This window comes from Dama dama, chromosome 15, assembly GCF_033118175.1.
Source record: "Dama dama isolate Ldn47 chromosome 15, ASM3311817v1, whole genome shotgun sequence".
In the NCBI taxonomy this organism is placed as follows: domain Eukaryota; kingdom Metazoa; phylum Chordata; class Mammalia; order Artiodactyla; family Cervidae; genus Dama; species Dama dama.
The window spans coordinates 44478006-44499134 of NC_083695.1; the positions used below are offsets into that span (position 1 = coordinate 44478006).

General features: G+C 45.4%; 1 protein-coding gene across 4 annotated transcripts; it reads left to right on the forward strand.

Moving 5' to 3' along the window:
- Window positions 1-9678, forward strand: FAM25A (family with sequence similarity 25 member A). Of its 4 annotated transcripts, none has more exons than XM_061163060.1 (4): window positions 1-194; window positions 5171-5358; window positions 8236-8298; window positions 9496-9678. In XM_061163060.1, the coding sequence occupies exons 2-4, from the start codon at window positions 5211-5213 to the stop codon at window positions 9627-9629; spliced, it is 345 nt and encodes a 114-aa protein (XP_061019043.1). In that variant the 5' UTR covers window positions 1-194; window positions 5171-5210; the 3' UTR covers window positions 9630-9678. The 4 variants fall into 4 exon arrangements, 3 of the variants coding, with proteins under 3 accessions (XP_061019043.1, XP_061019042.1, XP_061019041.1); XM_061163059.1 differs by lacking the exons at window positions 1-194; window positions 5171-5358 and adding exons at window positions 5660-6101; window positions 6678-6855; XR_009696194.1 differs by lacking the exon at window positions 5171-5358 and having other exon boundaries at window positions 9496-9553.
- Window positions 9679-21129: the final 11451 nt, after the last annotated feature.

The window sequence follows — 21129 nt, forward strand, 5'->3', positions numbered from 1 at the left end:
AGTGCGTGCGCGCGTTAGACCACTCCCGTTGGCACCCCTTCCGTTCCGGATGCACCAGTGTCTTCTGGCCTAGGGTGGAGGCCGGCGTTTTTGTCGGGCAGGTCCCCAAGACGGTCTAGAGTTCGCGCAAACTTTATTCCCTCCAACCTCCCCTGCACGTGTCCACGTGTTCATGCACGCGATATCAGCTCTGGGTAAGTCCTGCTGGGGGGGTGACTCATCGTTGCCACAGGATAAGCCCAGCCCGGGCGCTAGCGGCTCTCTTCATCCGAACCCTTGCCACACCTTGGCTGGTGACGCCCCATTCCCTTTGCCCACCTCCCCGCCTTTGCACACACTGTTCCCTCCGTCCGTATGATCTTGTTCTCTTCTGGACGAGGACATACATAGTCATGCCGTTTCACCTCTGGCTACAAGATGTTGGCTACAAGGCACTTCCAGTTCAGGGGGGACTGACAGAAAAAAAGCGTCGTCTTTGCTTCACACTCGAGACCCGCTTTCCTAGAGGCCTTCCGCGACCGGCCAGCAGGGGGCAATGTCGTGTCCACCGCCCCCCCCCCCGCCCCCGCCTCACACCCCCCAACCCACCAGCCCAGGTCTTTATGTGTGTAACCATCTGCCCAGGGGACCTTTCATTTCTCCAATCCGAGATCCCTCCCAAGGAAGCAATAGGTTTCCTCTCTAATCCTTAATATCTCTCACCCTCACCCCAGGGCCAAACTCAGTGTCATGGTTTGTTCAAGTTTCTGACTTCCCCAAAGAAGGCCTCACCTGGTCTACAAAATGGGCCAAGACCTGGAAGAGATACCTGGAGTAATGTGGAGGTGCTTCCAGCATCTCCAGGAGCCCCTGCCCCCAGGAGAGGATGCCAGGGTTGGGAGAGATCATGTGGGGCCACACCCAGAGGAGGGTGGGGCTGAACTATCAGAGCCCTCAGATCCTTTTTGGTAGGCTACCTTCCCCTGCCTGACTCAGGAGGAATCCCAGCTGGCCCAGTAATCCTTCTTAATCCTGTTTTCCTTCTGAGTGTTGTTGGCCTTAGGAATGAGTGTGTGAGCCATCTCAGACCAAGGAGAGGAGGAGTCGGGTCTGAGGGCCAGGAGGCTTCTAGGAAAGGGTTTTTCATCCTCAAAAAAAAAAAAAATAAATAAATAAATAAAGGAAGAAGCATTTCTTCCTCTTCCACTGGACATTTTTGTGACTGAAAATGATGCTTAGAACTCTGGCAGCCACTTCTAACCTCAGGAGGAAGGAGCCTGAGGAAAAGGCAACTTGCTGATTAGGGCAGAGCAGAAGTATGAAAAGAACCTAGATCCCAAGTTATTTTATTGGGTCCCTAACTTAACCAATCCCGCACCTGCCACACACTAGGCGAAAGGATCAGTTTTCTCATCGTTTAAGCTGCCGTGATGTAGGTGTCCATTACAAAGAAAAGCTAAAATCCTGATGTTACCTCAATGATACTAAGGTCCTTCATTTGCCAGCCTCACTCACCTCCTCAGCCTCCTTCCTCAGTACCCCCTCTCTCTCAGTCTCAGCCATGTTAACCTTTGTTCATTTCCCTTGACATCGTGCTTCGGCTCACCTCAGCCTGTGTGTGTGCTGTTTTTTTCTGCTTGGAATGCTGTCCATCCTTCCTCATAAATCACCCTTGTCTAGGTGGCTTCTGCCCTTTCATCCTTCAGATCTCAGCTTCCCAGATCGGCCCCAACATACACAGAACGGGTCCAGCCACTGCCAGTGTACTTTTCCACACTTGCATACTAATGAGTGGCTCTCCTGTGTGCTTGGCTGTGATGGTTGTCCACAGGCAGCAACCGAGTCCTCTGTGCTGATTAGTGCACGCCCCGTGCCTCGAGAGGGGCTCTGGCAACATCTGCCGGATGAAAGCAGGGATGGTGGTCCGTTGTTTCTCCTACCAGGTGACAGAGTTGACATGCTAGGTTCACTCTAGGACCATCTCTACAGCGCAGCCCCTTCCATGTCTCTCTGCCCCCTCTGTGCGTCTGATGCTCCCACGCACTGTGCAGATGCCTCTTTCTGCTTTCCTTGGGGGTGGGGCCAGGTTGGACTTGTCGTTGGCTCTGTGTCTGGGACAAGGTGGACATGGTGCTAGGGAGCCATGGGCTCCCAGGCCTGTCTCCATGAGGTTCATGAAGTTAGTGAAACCAAGATAGGTTGAGGAGAAGAAGGCTGTGACCACTGCACCTGTTGGGTCTTGGTCAGGGCTCCAAAGATGATTCTCCCATTAACAGTTCCTCAGGTAGTTCCTGATTCTCCAAATCCCAGTCCCCCAACTAGCCAAACACAAAGTCACTAACATCACATTTTGGACTTTAGCTCTGATTCCCATCAAATTACAGATGAGAAGGGCAGAGTTTTCTGCTTTCCACCTTCTCTCCCTTTCTCCTTTTTTTTTTTTTTTTTGCTTGTTGTTAGTTGTCTCATTTCTACTTTGTGAAAATACATAGCATTTACATTCCATTCTTCCACACCTTTTTCTTGTCTTAGATCTGTAACTGAAGATAATAGAAGCAGCCTGCCATTGATCTTCTGAGATATTTTCTATTATCTCTTGGTTGGTTGGAGTTAGTTTTCTAGAAGTTTCCTCAAGAATGAAATATTTTCAGATGAACTGAGAAGATGTCTGGGATGTGAACTGAGAATTGTATAGCTAGGGCCCTTGGGTTATAGCAGTGTGTCCATGAGGGTTCATGGTGTTCTGTTTTTTGTGTGTGGCATTTTCTATTTTTAAAAAGGTTAAAAATTTTTAAGAAAGAAGAGCTCATGTGAACCATATTCTGTGTTCCTATATGTGTAGAAATGTTAGTCTGTAGCCTTTATACTTTATCCTCAACTGGGTTTGAAATTTTCAGCTCACAGTTTCTTCCTTGAGTGTCTTCTAGATATGGCTGCGGTGCCTTCTGCCACAGAAGATTGAATAATTCCTATAAGTCTGATTTCTATTTCACTGGAATTTCTTCTTTTTAAAAAATATTTATTTATTTATGGCTGTGCTAAGTCTTTGTTGCTGTGTTGTTGTTCCTTGTTGCCCCAGAGAGTTTCAGGAAGGGGAAATGGGACTATTTAGAATTTAAGCTGCTGTCTTGTTGCTTCCAGACCTGGAAGTCTGGCAGGCTAAGCTGGTGTTCTCTGTTTATAGAGAATCCACATACTCTCTGCCTTTTACTCCCTGCCCTCACCCTGGGAACTTGCCTCTTGAACCGCATTACCCAGGCTCCCTTACCTTCGGGACTTGTTGGGTTCAGCTGCAGGGGATAGCAGTAGGAGATGGAGAAGAGAGAAGTTTATTTCTCCTGCTCCCTTCTTGCTGGGCATGGTTGGACAGTGGCCTTGTTCTTCCGCTGACGGTGGCAGCTCCTGTCTGCTGACCCTCTCCTATAGCTGGAGCTCTCATCAGGGTCTACAGCCCCTCCAGGCCAAGGGATATAATAACCCCCATTGCTCAAAGTCCCTGGCAGCCTCGCTGTCCCTCATTGGCTCCCTTAAGTCTGCCCACACCTTTGTGAACTGTCCATTTCCTCAGCTACCCCTTTGATGTGCCCTTTGCCCATGGGTGTATGAGAGCTGGGTTGCTAGGGAAGTCTTCTTTTGGTGACTGATAAACCAAGTCTCCGGGAATCTCTTCTTGGCTCCCCTGTGACTGGAAGGGGTCTGTGTGTACAAGATACATGGGCTCTGTAGGTACTGGGAGGTCAAATCCATGAAGTAGAAGTAGGAGAAAGCATAGGTAGGATGACAGTTATAAAACTCTTGCTGTTCATGACATTTGCAGTCACAGGAGAAAGAAAATTTCTCATGCTTCAGATGTGAGACAGCCCTAAGTGTTTAAGCATGCTTAAGCTGCTTAAACTTTTTTTTCCCCCAGAATTGTTAATTGCTCAGTTGGCAAATTGCTTTTGAAAAATTGGCTCTCCTTGACTTGATGGTGGAGTCATCTGGTCCTTTGCCAGACCTAGGTCGTTGAGCAGATTCCATTTGAAGAATTAGTTGACTCTTGTCAAAGCTCGACTCTCACAGCCCCGAGTGTAGGACTTGACCTTCTGACTCAGGACAGGCTGACTTGGCTGCCTGTGTTCAAGGCCTGCTCTGTTGGGACCCATCATGGCAGGCTTCTTCCCAGATGGGGTGGTTCCTACCTGAGTCACCCCAACCTTATCCAGGTAGGAGTAGCCCAAGCCCAACCCCTTAGACCAGAATCCTTCTTAGCAGGGTGTGAGACTGTCCTAGGTTCTTTGGGCTGGAAAGGAGTCCACCCTCTGGGAGCCCGGGTGGGCTGGGCTGTGCTGAGAAGCCAGGGAGCTGCTCAGAGCTACAGTGGGAAGGCTGGTGGGACTAGAAGTGGGCCAGAGCACCAAGGTCTGGGGCCCAAATCCAGTCTTGGGCAGCTTGGCCTCTCCAGGCCTTCCCTCTCTCTGTTGCATTTGGGATCTGTACCTGAACCCAGCCTTGTCAGGAGATTTGGGGCCATGATATGTTGTCACTGGACTCTGGGTGCTCACACCAGGGCCATGCATTAAGGAGGAGAGGGTCCCATGGGCTGGGGGATGTAGTGAAGGTAACAGCAGTCTGACAGGGAGGAGGAAAAGTGTAGCCAGAGGGCTCCTAGCTGGGACTGGGGCCAGAGTCCTGCTGAGTGGCCGAGCCCTGATGTGCCTGTCAAGGAGCTGATGAGCTCCGAAGGAGGGAGCCACAGTGAAGAGTACCCAAGGGTGAGCACTGGCGGGTGGGGTCGTGGGGTCTGGGAGCCATCCCAGAACTCGTGGGTGACACCGCCATCCGGTCAAGAGGTCCAGCAGAAAGGACCCATGTGGCGGTGAAGGACACACACAGCCTCAGAGTAAAGAGGCAGGGGGTTTTGATGGGCCCAGGGAACGTCCCTGTGGGTCTCTCAGGCCAGTTCCTGCCAACCGTGTCCCAGAAGTGCCCCCACCCTTGGCAGTGTTGTCCTAATACCATGAGCAGAACTCTCTGGGATTTGGATGTAACAGGGAGGCCAGAGTCATCTAGACCTGCTTAAACTCCAGGGCCCCTCACTTTCATGGCCCCTTCTGAGTCCACAGGGTCAAACATATATGTGTGTGTGTGTGTGTGTGTGTGTGTGTGTGTGTGTGTAATCACATGAGTAGTAATACTCTTTTTCTTAAAGAGACTCTCCAAATTGTTTAAGACCTGATCAACTCCTGCTTATGGCATGTGTGGGGCTATGGCCTTGTGACCCAGAGTTCCTGCTGCCTGCAGCATCCACTGCCCACCCCAGGGGACTGGCCACTGCCCGAGGCCTCCCAGCACCACTCAGGAATGTGGGAGAGCCTCGACTCCTTAAGCCTATGTCAGGTAAACACCAATTAGACCCCGCCACTCCCTGCTGGACTCCTCTGAGGGGTAAGGAAGCCGGTATGGGGGGAGCAACCTTAAACTCCTGCCCCAGGCCTGGACTTTATGAGCAAGTCCTTGAAAGGGCCTTCCCTCCATGACTCCTAGCCAGTTGGGGGTGTCTCATCTCCAAGCCCTCTCACTCCGAGGCAGCCTTATACCCCTGCCACTCTTTGTTCCACCCATTGGTTGGCCAGGGCTCACTGCCAAGCAGCATGGACCTAGCTAGCATCCCTAGCACATCACTGATAAGAGGGTGGGAATGGAAGTTTACCAAGAGTTTGCATGCCTGACCCCACCAACTATCAGTGACGAGGCCAGGAAGGCGTGGCTGCCCCCATTTTATAGATGAAGAAACTGAGGCTCAGCTGGGCTAGTGACTAAGGGAAGCAGCATGTGATACGTGGCTTGAGGCATCTCTCTCCATCCTGAGTAACTCGGAAGGCAATCTGGCTCCCTAAGCGTGTAATGTTTCAGGGACTGGTAGAGCTTCTTTCTGGGAACTCTTGCTAGAGTCAGAAGCACATCCCCAGATGGTGGCGGGGTCCTCCATTTACTCCCCTAGGACCTCTTGGGTGGGCACTTCTGACTTCACAGGTCTTCCCTAAGAGGCCAGGCCCGAAGGTGCGAGGAGGACTGGGTTCACTTACCTGGAGGCTGCCTCAGTGCTGGGCCACCCAGATGCTCCCATGAGTGAGAACCAGGTAACTGCAACTCAGGGATGACTAGACTTCTGGTCAGCGTTGCAACCTTCTCTACCTTGGGCCAGGCATGACCCTCATTTTCCCTACTTCCCCAGACTGTCCAGTGGAGGCTGCAAGGCCACTCTCCTGAGCTGAGTTCTTGGGAATAGGGAGGGCAGCAGCCACCACTCCACTTGTATGCCCTGGCCTGGGGGCTGCTTGGGTCCCCAGGCTCACAAAATGCTACACCCCTGACTGGGTCACCCGAGGGATAGTAGGCAGCGGGGCTGGAAGTTCTCGGTCTTCTCTGGATACACAGCTGTGCCCAGACTGCCATGAGTCCAGGGGACTGGCAGGGCTGAGGTCCCCAAATGCCTCTCACCCCACAGGGCACTAAGGCCTCTTGCCTTGGGAGAGGGGTAATGTCCGAGAACCGAGCTCTGTCCGGCCTCATGCCCCCGGTCCCTGCCCCTTGTGGGGTCTCAAGTTATGGGGTGTGGGGGTCTCATGCTGCCAGAGGATCACTTCCCCAGCCACAGCACTGGGGTGGCCCCACCCAGCTTCTTCCTTCTGCCGCCTGTGCTGACTCACCACCAGGGTGAGGGCTTGTGTCCCGGAGCCCGGCCGGGCATCAGAGGCATCTATAAAAGCAGACTGCTCCAGGCCCCAGCATCCTGCTTGATTACCACCTGTTGCCACACAATGCTGGGAGGCCTGGGGAAGCTAGCTGCCGAAGGCCTGGCCCACCGCACAGAGAAGGCCACCGAGGAAGCTGGTAAGGACCCCGGGGCTCCTTCCCCCTTGCACTGTTCCTCCCACTGGGGGGACTCAGGACAGACTTGACTGGGCCAGTGAAAAGCTGATCCCAACAGGATTGGGGCAGGCTTTGACCCCATGGAGAACCAAGGATGATCAGCTCCATAGGGAAGGAGGTAGGGGACTGTAGAAGCTAAACCAGTAGGAGCCATGAGCGGTCCACTGCCCCAGCAACCCTCCTGGTCAGACCTGTTTTGTCCCCCACCCACCCGGCTTGACACATTCCTGGGGTCTGTGGCTGTGGGACGGAGGCGGCAGCTCAGAGGAGGCCCCTGGTAGCAGGAGGGGAGCCAAGGTGCTGGGTGAGCAGCTGGTGACTTGACTCCTTGCCTCTGGAATCTGGCAAGGGGTGGGAGGCTTTCATGGTAAAAGAGCTTATTCTAAGTATCCTATAGATGCTACAGGAAAAGGAAGGTGGATTTTAATTTTTCACCATAACTTTAAAGCTTCAAAGATTTCTTGCTTAAGATTCACCAAGTCTGATTGTGTTCAAAGTCAGCCCCCAGAGTTTACACAAAGGACATTTTCAGTTTCTTCAAAGTCCCCAGAAACTCTTTTTTTGTACACAGGCCCTTGGATACAGAGAAGCTGATCCAAGCCCTACCCGTTTGACATTTTGTGAAAAACAGCTTGTGCCCAAGTTTGCTGTTCTCTTTCTAAATGGCTGCAAACATGTCTGTGTTTCATTTTAGCTTTGCACCTGCTGTTGCAAAGTCCACTTTCATCTTGAGCAGCTCTCTGAGCGCTGTGTTATTTCCAGTCTATGGACAAGGGAACCCAAGCAGTGGAGTTAATTCTAGGAGTTAGAATCTGAAATAGTTCTTCTGACCCAACATCTTTCAGTTCTAGCAGGTTACCACCCTAGGAGGGCAGAGAGTTTTGTCTTATTGGAGGAATTGCTTTGGGGGACTTGGTGTTGCCGTGAGCGGGGAGTGGTGGTGGTGGTGGTGAAGCTTTGATATTCAGCCTCCTGCTGTGGCCTCCATCCAGTCTTATATAGAACAGCAGCTAACCTGAGAGGCGTGGTGACCTGGGAAATAGGCCCAGCCTTAGCTCCAGGTCCCCAGCCGACAGGAAGGCTTGTTAGTCAGCATTCCAGGCCTTGCTGGGTGAGGGACACGGAGAGCCCTGTGCCCTCAACAGCTTGGCTGCTAGCAGCCAGGGCCCACTCCAGTCTCTGAAGGAAGCCAGCTGGGAGTTCTTGGTGAGCAGCTTGTCCTGTCCTGGGGGGAGCAGCATCCCTGAGGCCCTTTCGGGATACCCAGGGCTGTCTGGGCCCTGCTGTGAGGACAGGCAGCTTACACTGTGCTCTCACTCTGGGCTTGTCTCATCTTTTCAGTTCACGTTGTGGAGGGAGTGGTGAAGGAGGTGATAGATCATGCTAAGGAGGCTGGAGAGAAAGGTAAGGCCAAGTTTGGGGTGGGAAGGAGGGAAGCTGGGTGCTGGTAGCAACCTGTTACTTGCCTAATCAGGTCAAACCCTGACCCCAAAGTTGCTTCCTTTCAGTTGGTGTACAATTATCTGCGCTCATCTGAGCTCTCTCACTGTACTTTGCTAAAGCATGAACCATCTAGATAGTCCTCTCTGTGGAATGTTAATAGGATGGTGTCACAAAAGATCAGATGGCAGTGTGCTGGCACAAAACATTGGAGACATAAATTATATACGTACAAATACGTGTTTATTTAGATGTTTATATGTTTGTTTATATGTTTCTGTATCACAATGTACAAAGCTTGTGTATGTCTCGCTCCTTACAACAAAATAGTTTGCAGATGGATTAGGACTTAAATATAAATACATGAAATTATTAAATTCATAGAAAAGAACGTAGATTTTGGCATAATCTCAGAGAGTGGAAGATCTTTTTAATGATGACAGAAGCTCCAAAGGCCATAAAGGAAATATTAGGTAAATTGGACAGTGCGTGCTCAGTCACTTCAGGCGTGTCCGACTTTCTGTGACCCCATGGACTATGGCCTACCAGGCTCCTCTGTCCATGGGATTCTCCAGGCAAGAATACTGGAGTGGGTTGCCATTTCCTTCTCCAGTGATAAAGTATGAAGTGAGTGAAGTGAAGTCGCTCAGTTGTGTCCGACTCTTTGCAACCCCATGGACTGTAGCCCACCAGGCTCCTCTGTCCATGGGATTTTCCAGGCAAGAATACTGGAGTGGGTTGCCATTTCCTTCTCCTAAATTGGACAGTATACAACTTAAAAAATTTCCATAGTGAAAAAAAATAACATAAGCCAAATCAAAAACCACAAACTGAACAAAAATATGATAACCCAATATAAAAATGACCAAAAGGTATAAATAGACAATTCACAGAAAAATGAAGCCTGAGTAGGCAGTACGCCCACAAGCAGATGCCCTATCTCACTAATAGCTGGAGAGATGCAGGCTGTTTGGAGAAATAAAATCGAGTGTGAATGCCTTCATCCAGGAGCTGCGCTGTACTCTGTCCCACAACTCTTGCAGGGTGCAACCTAGTAAGACTGCCACATCCCACAGGACACTCCAGGTGACACCAGCCCAGCGAGTGACTTGAATTGTTTTCTTTGCTCACGTGGACATTCTTCTTCTTCCTTCCCAACAGCCATTGCTGATGCTTTAAAGAAGGCCCACGAGTCGGGGGACAAAGTGGTAAAAGAAGTCACTGAGACAGTGACCAACACAGTCACGAATGCTGTCACGCATGCAGCAGAAGGCCTGGGCAAACTGGGACAGTGAGCTTGCCTGCCACCATCAGGCTCTTCCTGAATCGCAATAAAAAGCTGAGATTAAATGTGTACACTGAGCCCTGGATTTGTTCCTGTTCGGATGGAAACATTGCCTGTGTCCTGAGTGTCCCCTCTGCGGGGACAAGAGGCCAGCACCTTGGCTTCCACTGAGGGTCACATAGTTCCCCGTGGTTAATCAGATGTGCTGCTCTCACTTTACGATTTCTCATGTCAGCAAGGAGCTCTTGAGGACTGTTAGTGTCTGTGCTACATCTCTTAAAAAGACTGTTTCCCCAGAAACTATACAAAGCTTTCAAACACCTCAGTGCTTCAAGGACACCCCAAGAAAGGACCACAGTTCAGCTTATGTGTTCTTTGGGTTTACTTTGAAATGTTCTTACAGAAGTCGGGGAAGATAACAGACCAACTTGAGCTGGGCAGGCTCAGGCACTTTGAGCTGCTTCATGTTCTCAAAGAGGCTTTAGAGAACCGTTTCTTCTGGATAGTCACAGAATTATGACTGTCATGGAGAAACTGAATCTGCCCCCTGTTGGAGCCTGTGTCAACTCTCTGCTCAGAGACGTGGGTTAGGCTTAAATTGGCTGTAGTAGGCAAGAAAGCCTGGCCTTCCCTCCTTCCTGCCATGAATGAATCAGTACTATAAAAGGTGCTTTGTGGAACGAGTTAGTTGCTCACCATATTTCTGATGCTCTTTCAGAATTGGCTTCACAAATTTCTGAATGGCCCAGAAATATCCAGTGTCTTGGCTTAAAACATTTGCTACTGTCCAGCTGGGTCTGGACCTTATATCTTGGTTTGGTTTCTGATGACACTTGAATTCTCCCAATCCAAACCCAGGCTCAAAAGGATGTGAATTTTGAGTGTTAGTGTCAATCAGAGCAGGCCCTTTGGATGGCAGTTCCTCTTAGCAGAGTTTATTTGATTCTTCAGGTACACAGACAGAGGCCCAAAGGGTGAGGATACATCCTGACATATTTGTGATAGTATGAGATTGGAAACACCCTAAAATGATAATCAGAAATCACTTGGTTGGCAAGCTTAATTGTGCTTATTAGGTTTGACACACACTATAGAATTGACATTTATTACTTATAATGTATTTTTAATGCCTTAGCATGAAAAATGGAACTTTTGCTTAGGTGGCCATCTAAGGACTGGGTAACAATTACTGCATTTCTATGAAATGGAATGCTCTGTGGCTGTTAAGGGACTTCCCTGGTAGCTCAGCTGGTAAAGAATCCACCTGCAAAGCAGGAGACCCTGGTTCGATTCCTGGGTTGGGGAGATCTGCTGGAGACGGGATAGGCCACCCACTGCAGTATTTTGGTATCTCTGGTGGCTGTTAAGAATGAGAAAAAATGTACTTAAATCATTAGAGAACACATATAAATGAGTTAGTAATTTGTGAAATATGTATGTAGAACTAGTTCATTTTTTTCAAAGCAAACAGAATGGAAGAAAACTGGTAGAGTATATATATATATATATATATATATATTTATCAAATGTTAACCATGTATATATATATGTCAAGTATTAACTGTGTTTCTTTGAAAATATGAGGCATCTTCACTTTTTCTATTATATAAATGTAAATGATGCTTGAATTTAAGAGAAAACCAATACAGATATATTTTGAAATGTGGTTATGGAGGCCACATTCTAGCTTATTGAAGATTGCTTCCTAATTAAGTGCTACTTAAAGTTTGCTGGTTTCATAGTTGAAAACCAGTGTAATAGGGAAGTACCTTTGTATTCTATTACAAGTTGATCACCAAAGGGATATTGCCTGTAAGCTTAAATTATAGGTAAGGGCCCATCTCTGGAAAACCTGCCTCTCAGGTAATGAGCATTAAACTAAAATACCTTTATTTAGCTCTCAGGAAGCATGCTGACCAGGCACACTGGTGAATGACTGCAGGGAGGAGGAAATTAACACATCTCTCCTGGAGGCTGGTGGGAACCAGGAAGTGTTTGACTTTACTCCCTTCCCTTTTATTGTAAAAGAACCCTACCTCAGGCAGGATGGTTCTTTGGAATGTGAGGCCACCATCTTCTTGTGTGCTGGCTTTCTGAATAAAACCGTTAATCCTTGCCCCAACAACTCGTTTCTCCACTTACCGGCCTATAGTGTGGTGAGCAGCATGAGCTACACCAAAATTTGTTAGAGTTCAAGATTTGCTACTCATGGCTAGCCAGCCCTTGTTGGGGAGTTTTCAGGTAAGGCCCTAGCAATTGCCCGGTCACTTAACCTGAGGATCTTGGCTTCAGAATTCCCCGAAGCAGCATCGTCTTCCCCAGAACTTGACAATTGGAGCAACAAATCGACATTTAAGAGTTGACAAGCTCCATCCACACAGTAGGGCAAGTTGCTCTGGTGTGTTCAGCCAGAAACTTTTATTTCCTCTTCATTTGGGGCTTTTCCTTGGGAATAGGCCAACTTGTTTTATATTTGAGTGGGGTGCCCTGCTGGAAAGTGTAGAGATGTTGGGCTTTTACTGGACACGTGAACCAGTTCCTTTGCTCGTTTGGATGCTAGCATTGTGGGTGAGGTTTGTGTTTTGTCTGTCTTGAGTTTCTGTCTTTAAAAATGGGGACTATTTTACATATGGTAATATGGATGCTTCAATGTGCAAGTTTGATGCATGAATCAGGGCACTCAAAGCTGGTGCTCTGGGACAACCCAGAGGGAAGGGGTGGGGAGGGAGGTGGGGGGGTTCAGGACGGGGGCGGGGGGGGGGCACATGTACACCCGTGGCTGACACATGTTGAAGTATGGCAAAAACCACCACAATATTATAAAGTAGCCTCCAATTAATAAATTGATTTTAAAAATAAATAAATACAAAAACATGTACTTGCAAGATTGAAAGAAAAAAAAAAAATTGGGAAATGTTTGAATTAACCCTAAAGAAAGTTCTCTGAAGCTCATTTTGGATAAATCATCTGATTACAGCTATGAACCCCTGGGTGAGAGGACGATGATATTTTATTGTACTGATAACAATGTGTGAGCACAGTAGCTGTTAGGAGCCCCACAGGGATTTAGGCAGGGTTATCTTGGGACCCTGTGTGCCATGTACTGCCATCCTTGCTGTGTTAAGTAATTCATTTATGGTCTCCTATGTTGTTGGCGTATGCAACACCCCCAAGACCAAACTTGAAGGTTTACTTAGGATTTTCTGCTTGTCCTTTGGGTTTGTCATTTCATTTTGTTTGGTACTGTCTATTTACAGCCAAATCAGTTTTGTGATATTTGAAACTCTTATGATGTCAAATGGAGGAAAGAACAGAAAAAAAAAACAAACCCTGTCTCCTCTTGTCTAAAAGTGGGACATTCTCAGGAAGAAAGGTTCCACTTCGTTCCTAAAATCACCAAAAGTTACAAATAGAAGTAAAATAAATATTTGTAAAAAGCGTTTAGCCATCTATACCAGTGATGTTGATTTGCCCCATTTGCCAAAACCCAACCTCTTTTGTAATAGGTTTTACGTTGTTGTACCTGATTCAGGGCTGAAATTTTGGAGTAGTAACTGTGTGATCCTTGTGTGTGTGTGTGTGTGTGTTTGTATATGTTATAGATTGTAGAAATGCCAGCATTACTTAGTAAAAGAGCTCTATTGAATTCAGTTCAGTTCAGTTGCTCAGTTGTGTCCGACTCTTTGTGACCCCACGAACTGCAGCATGCCAGGCCTCCCTCTCCATCACCAACTCCCGGAGTCCACCCAATCCATGCCCATTGAGTTAGTGATGCCATCCAACCATCTCATCGCCTGTCATCCCCTTCTCCTCCGGTCCTCAATCTTTCCCAGCATCAGGGTCTTTTCCAATGAGTCAGCTCTTCCCATCAGGTGGCCAAAGTATTGGAGTTTCAGCTTCAGCATCAGTCCTTCCAATCAACACCCAGTACTGATCTCCTTTAGGATGGACTGGTTGGACCTCCTTACAGTCCAAGGGACTCTCAAGAGTCTTCTCGAACACCGCATTTCAAAAGCACCAATTCTTCTGCGCTCAGCTTTCTTTATAGTCCAACTCTCACATCCATATATGACCACTGGAAAAACCATAGCCTTGACTAGGTGGACCTTTGTTGGCAAAGTAATGTCTCTGCTTTTTAATATGCTATCTAGGTTGGTCATAGCTTTTCTTCCAAGGAGTAAGCATCTTTTAATTTCATGGCTGCAATCACCATCTGTAGTGATTTTGGAGCCCCAAAAAATAAAGTCTGTCACTGTTTCCACTGTTTCCCCATCTATTTGCCATGAAGTGATGGGACCGGATGCCATGATCTTAGTTTTCTGAATGTTGAGCTTTAAGCCAACTTTTGCACTCTCTGCTTTCACTTTCATCAAGAGGCTTTTTAATTCTTCTTCACTTTCTGCCATAAGGGTGGTGTCATCTGCATATCTGAGGTTATTGATATTTCTCCCAGCAATCTTTATTCCAGCTTGTGCTTCATTTGGCCTGGCATTTCTCATGATGTACTCTGCATATAAGTTAAATAAGCAGGGTGACAATATACAGCCTTGATGTACTCCTTTCTCGATTTGGAACCAGTCTGTTGTTCCATGTTCGGTTCTAACTGTTGCTTCTTGACCTGTATATAGGTTTCTCAAGAGGCAGGTCAGGTGTTCCCATCTCTTTCAAAATTTTACACAGTTTATCCTTAAAAAACTGGAAGTAGAACTGCCATATGACCTAGCAATCCCACTCCTGGGCATACACACCGAGGAAACCAGAACTGAAAGAGACACGTGTACCCCAATGTTCATTGCAGCACTGTTTATAATAGCCAGGATATGGAAGCAACCTAGATACCCATCAGCAGATGAATGGATAAGAAAGCTGTGGTACATATACACAATGGAATATTACTCAGCCATTAAAAAGAATTCATTTGAATCAGTTTTAATGAAATGGATGAAACTGGAGCCCATTATACAGAGTGAAGTAAGCCAGAAAGATAAACACCAATACAATATAGTAATGCATACATATGGAATTTAGAAAGATGGTAACGATAACCCTATATGCAAGACAGAAAAAGAGACACAGATGTATAGAACAGACTTTTGGACTCTATGGGAGAAAGCGAGGGTGGGATGATCTGAGAGAACAGCATCGAAACATGTATATTATCGAGTGTGAAACAGATAGCCAGGCTGGATGCATTAGACAAGTGCTTAGGGCTGGTGCACTGGGATGACCCAGAGGGATGGGATGGGGAGGGAGGTGGGAGGGGGGTTCAGGATGGGGAACACTTGTAAATTCATGGCTGATTCATGTCAATGTATGGCAAAAACCACCACAATATTGTAAAGTAATTAGCCTCCAACTAATAAAAATAAATGGAAACAAACAAACAAAATTTCCAGTTTATTGTGATCCACACAGTCAAAGGCTTTGGCATAGTCAATAAAGCAGAAATAGATGTTTTTCTGGAACTCTTGCTTTTTTGATGATCCAGCAGATGTTGGCAATTTGATCTCTGGTTCCTCTACTTTTTCTAAAACCAGCTTGAACATCTGGAAGTTCATGGTTCACGTATTGCTGAAGCCTGGCTTGGAGAATTTTGAGCATTTCTTTACTAGCGTGTGAGATGAGTGCAATTGTGCAGTAGCTTGAGCATTCTTTGGCATTGCCTTTCTTTGGGATTAGAATGAAAACTGACCTTTTCCAGTCCTGTGGCCACTGCTGAGTTTTCCAAATTTGTTGGTGTATTGAGTGCAGCACTTTCACAGCATCATCTTTCAGGATTTGAAATAGTTCAACTGGAATTCCATCACCTCCACTAGCTTTGTTCATAGTGATGCTTCCTAAGGCCCACTTGACTTCACATTCCAGGATGTCTGGCTATAGGTGAGTGATCACACCATTGTGATTATCTGGGTTGTGAAGATCTTTTTTGTACAGTTCTGTGTATTCTTGCCAGTTTTTCTTAATATCTTCTGCTTCTGTTAGGTCCATACTGTTTCTGTCCTTTACTGAGCCCATCTTTGCATGAAATGTTCCCCTGGTATCTCTAATTTTCTTGAAGAGATCTCTAGTCTTTCTTGTTCTATTGTTTTCCTCTATTTCTTTGCATTGATCACTAAGGAAGGCTTTCTAATCTCTCCTTGGTATTCTTTGGAACTCTGCATTCAAATAGGTATATCTTTCCTTTTCTCCTTTGCCTTTCACGTCTCTTCTTTTCACAGCTATTTGTAAGGCCTCCTCAGACAGCCATTTTGCTTTTTTGCATTTCTTTTTCTTGGGGTTGGTCTTGATTCCTGTCTCCTGTACAGAGTCACGAACCTCCGTCCATAGTTCATCAGGCACTCTGTCTATCAGATCTAGTCTCTTAAATCTATTTCTCACTTTCACTGTTTAGTCATAAGGGCTTTGATTTAGGTCATACCTGAATGGTCTAGTGGTTTTCTCTACTTTCTTCAATTTCAGTCTGAATTTTGCAATAAAGAGTTCATGATCTGAGCCACAGTCAGCTCCTGGTGGTGTTTTTGTTGACTGTATAGAGCTTCTCCATCTTTGGCTGCAAAGAATATAATCAGTCTGATTTCGGTGTTGACCATCTGGTGATGTCCATGTGTAGACCTCCTCTTGTGTTGTTGGAAGAGGGTGTTTGCTATGACCAGTGTGTTCTCTTGGCAGAACTCTATTACCCTTTACCCTGCTTCATTCTGTACTCCAAGGCCAAGTTTGCCCAAGGTGTTTCTTGACTTCCTACTTTTGCGTTCCAGTCCTCTATAATGAAAAGGACATCTTTTTTGGGTGTTCATTCTAGAAGGTCTTGTAAGTCTTCATAGAACCGTTCAACTTCAGCTTCTTCAGTGTTACTGGTTGGGGCATAGACTTGGATTACCGTGATATTGAATGGTTTGCCTTGGAAATGAACAGAGATCATTCTGTCGTTTTTGAGATTGAGTACTGCATTTCGGACTCTTTTGTTGACTATAATGGCTACTCCATTTCTTCTAAGGGATTCCTGCCCACAGTAGTAGATATAATGGTCATATGAATTAAATTCACCCATTCCAGTCCATCTTGGTTTGCTGATTCCTGGAATGTCGATGTTCACTCTTGCAGTAATCTCCTGTTTGACCACTTTCAATTTGCTTTGATTCATGGACCTAACATTCCAGGTTCCTATGCAATATTGCTCTTTACAGCATCGAACGTTGCTTCTTTCATCAGTCCCATCCACAACTGGGTGTTGTTTTTGCTTTGGCTCCATCCCTTCATTCTTAAGTTTTTTCTCCACTGATCTCCATTAGCATATTGGGCACCTACCAACCTGGGAAGTTCATCTATTGAATTAGCTTAAAGGAAATTAAGCACTTATATAAATACTCAAATGTAAAAGAAACTAGCTAGAATGAATTTGGGGTTCATATGATCTAGGAAATATTCAGTATTGAATTAATATCCGGTATGAAAGTTTGTGTAAGCTTGTTGGTTTGATTTATACGGATTTGTGCTTAGAGTCATCAACATTAAGTATATTACTTTTATTGTACCTAAGTTTATTAGAAATCAAAGAAGACCTGTTCTTGCTACAAAGTTTGTCAGCAAGAAAAATAACAAATGACAAAGCTTTTAAGTAAATAAAATAGAGGTATATGAAGTAAAAGTTTTAGGTAAATTCTAGAGGAATAATTGGGCTTCCCTGGTGGCGCTAGTGGTAAAGAACCCACCTGCCAATGTAGGAGACATAAGAGACGAGGGTTCAATCCCTGGGTTGCGAAGATCCTCTGGAGGAGGGCATGGCAACCCACTCCAGTATTCTTGCCTGGAGAATCCCATGGAAGAGGAGCCAGGTAAGCTACAGTCCATGGGGTCACAAAGAGTCAGACGTGACTGAGGCGCCTTAGCACACACAGCACAGTGCATAGGAATGATTATATTTGGGGAATGTCTACCTGAAATAGTCTCTCTCGATTTTTGTAACTTGAAACTAAGTTAAATGAAGAGAATCATTGACTATTTAGCTCATTTCAAATAGGATAAAATATTAGAACATTAATGCTAGGCATGTCTAAATTTACCAACTTTTGCCTTCTTAGAAGAGGAAGACTGAAGCATAAGTGCGTCAATCAGGAAATGCTGATTTGACAGTTTTACAATTACTTACTGGGTTTTCACTGGAGATTAAGGTTTTAAGGTTAAGAATTGTAAGGAGAGTATTTCAGTATGTAAGATATAGGGTGTGTGTTTTTAGCAAAAAAGGTATGAGGCATGAAAGTGTATTTTGTTAAAGGGAAAAATGTGATTTTGTTCTAGAGCTTGTTCTAAATGGAAAAATGAGGGACAGATTAATATGCATATAGAATATTGTGTAAGGTTTTTGGAGGTAGAACACTGAAAGTTTTTTGTGTGTGATCGGGATTAGCTAAGATAGAATTTAAGAAAGCAGAGTTTAAACGTAAAGTGGTGTAAAACCTGAATTTGGTTCTCTAAGAGGACAAAGTTTTCTTAAAATAATAAAATGCTTTTGGTAATTGTTTCTTTAAGTGATCTGTATTTGCTACTGAGATCTTTTTTTTTTTTGAGATCTTTTATCGCTGGTTAAAACTTTTGATACTTTTGATAAACTTCCCAAAGATCAAATTCTAAATGAAGTTCATTTGAAACTAGTTAACTTTGAGGTTTTCCTGAGGATTGTAACATCTCAAATTATTTGTTTTCTCTCCGTCTCAGAGGAATATTAAACTAATTAGGCTTATTTGGTATGTTAAATTACGTGGGAAGCATTGTCAAATAGGGGTGATAAAAATTCTTGCAGTGTATCATCTGTAAATGATGTCCACAGCGGTACTTTGAACAATTTTTTTCTCAGAACCCCTTAATAAATAAGCATGGTAATGCTGGGAAAAAAAACACCACATTTACATCATGTGTAAAGATGAGTAACATACATGTTCTAGAAATTATATGGAACTCCTAACATTCTGGTGCATGTATGAGTGTGTACTAAGTCGCTTCAGTTGTGTCTGATTCTTTGTGACCCCATGAACTGTAGCCTGCCAGACTTCTCTGTCCATGGGTTTCTCTAGGCAAGAATACTGGAGTTTGTTGCCATACCCTCATCCAGGGGATTTTCCCTACCCAGGGTTTGAACCCTCATCTCTTACTTCATCTGCACAATAACTTTCGAATGATTCTATAGCTATTTTGTGAAGAAGTGGAGAAGAGGGATGAAATCCTTCGTGTGCAAAGCATTTGTGCTATTACATCAGGGAAAATGAAGAAAGTGAGAGTGAGTATATGTTGCTTCAAACCTTAACTCCTCTGGCTGAGCTAGCTGTCCCAGCCATTCTGGCCATTATGCCAATTATATCCAACCCTCTAGCACCTATCATTCCTATCCAGCCCCAATTTCTGGCACTGGGGCTCACGACTTCCCTTCCTAATAGGGGTCAATTAGGAAATCCCGTGTTAGGTTTTGGGCACAAGTATTTGGTCTGGTGTCATGGCAGATCTGACAGGCCCTCAGTTTGGGCCAGAAGCCACTCCCAGGGGAAGACAGTTTCCCTTCCCCATTATCTCATAGGGAAAGTGAAAGTGAAGTCGCTCAGTAACGTCCGACTGTTTGCGACCCCGTGGACTGTAGCCCACCAGGCTCCTCCATCCATGGCACTTTCCAGGCAAGAGTAGCCGAGTAGGGTTGCCATTCCCGTCTCCAGGGGAATCTTCCTGACCCAGGGATCGAACCCAGGTCTCTGGCATTGCAGGCAGACGCTTTACTGTCTGAGCCACCAGGGAAGCCTGATCTCATAGGGAACCTAAGTGCAAATGATTAGCCCACGGGGATTCTCAGGCTTATTTAATTGGAGAGATGGCAGCCTTCCTTAATAGGGAGGATCCTCTACACCCAAAGCCCACTTGGCAGTACCCTCAGCTGAACCAAATTGGGACCCAGGTGAAGGAAGAATGCCCTTATTAGAAAATGAATGCATCTTTGCAAAACTTTATAAAGGAGAACCAAAGCAAAAAGAGTTTCAAGAAATTCGGCAAAACAAATGAAGACCTCTCTGAATTTTTAGAAAGGACTTGTCAGGTTTAGAGATATCACACTAATGTAGATCGCAAGGCCCCCGAAAACATTAGAAAGGCAAATTTAATGTTTTTTGTAGAGGAGGGAGCAAAGTGCCTCAGATATTGTGAGAAAGTTGCAAAGATTAGATATTTGGAATGAACCCTTTTTAATTGGTAGATGTTGCTTTTAAAGTGTTCAACAAGGAACAACAAAAGAAAGAAGATGCAAAACAAAACCACTATTTTTGTCAGTAAGTCACCACTGGGGCTCTATACTAAAACACAAGAGAAACAATAAAAGAGAGCCTCTTATTGGTAGAAAGAAAGACTCTGGTGAATGAGAAGGCTTAGGGGCTCCGTTGGACTTGAGGCAGTATGAGGTGGTAAATAACAGTTTAAGCAAATTTTTTTTTTTTTAAATCAGTTTAAAAGGAAAAACTGGGGGCTAAAATGTCCTTTCGGGACTTTGAAAATTCCCAACATACTTTGAAGATTCCCAACATACTGCTGGGAATGTAGGCCATGCACATGTGTGAGGCCATGCACAAGTGTGAGGCCATAGTTCAGTGAAGACCTGAGAGGGCCTGAGGTTCGGTTCTCATCTTTAACCCTGAGGATTTGTGCAGGCAGAACGTGAGGACCAAGGCCAGCATGTAAATTGCCTGGCCTAGTGTGGAATGTGAGGTCCAGCATGCACAGAGTCTTGGCAAAGATAGGAGACCTGTTGATTCTAGGTCCTCGAAGAAATCTCTGTCCAGTCATTAGCTGACCACTAAGCTAACTGAGGAGAAATTTCAGTGGCTCCACGCAACACAGAAAACTGACTGTTTAGAATTAGTTCAGAAAGGTCACCAACCACTCAACAACAGCAAGTCTGGGGGGAGGAGTGTGAAATCTGATTTCTAGAGTTCCCACTTTATATCTTTTAACATGTCTAGTTTTCAGCAAAAACAAAAGAAAAGTATGCAAGGAAAGAAATTATGATTGGTTTAAAGTGTGTGTGTGGGATGGAAACTGTGCCTAAAGCTGCCCAGAAAATGGACTTACTAGACAAAGACTTTAACTATTTTAAACATGTTTGAAGAGCTAAAAGAAATCAGATCTAAAGAACTAAAGGAATGTATGACATCAATATCAAATAGAGAATACAAATAGAAGTTATAAAAAAGGAATGAAATAGAATGAAATTAAGTAAAAAATGAGAATTTATTACCAAATTCAAGGCAGTGAAGATTTATCAATATGGTTTCTTCTTATAGCTTTACAGTGTTCTCTCTTATACTTAGGTCTTTGATCCATTTTTAGTTAATTTTTATACATGGACTGAGGAAGAAGTCATACTTTGTTCCTTTGCGCATAGATATACAGTTGTCCTAATGCCTTTTGTTGAAGAGTCTATTCTTTTCTCTTTGGATGGTGTTATGTGTTGAATTGAGTCCCGCTGCAAAAGATATGTC

Excerpts from the sequence above, each read along its gene's own strand:
- FAM25A (XM_061163058.1), top strand. The coding sequence starts at position 6,570 with ATGGGGTGTGGGGGTCTCATGCTGCCAGAGGATCACTTCCCCAGCCAC. Across the intron at positions 6,856-8,235 it reads GAAGGCCACCGAGGAAGCTG|TTCACGTTGTGGAGGGAGTG; the intron begins GTAAGGACCCCG and ends TCATCTTTTCAG. Across the intron at positions 8,299-9,495 it reads TAAGGAGGCTGGAGAGAAAG|CCATTGCTGATGCTTTAAAG; the intron begins GTAAGGCCAAGT and ends CCTTCCCAACAG.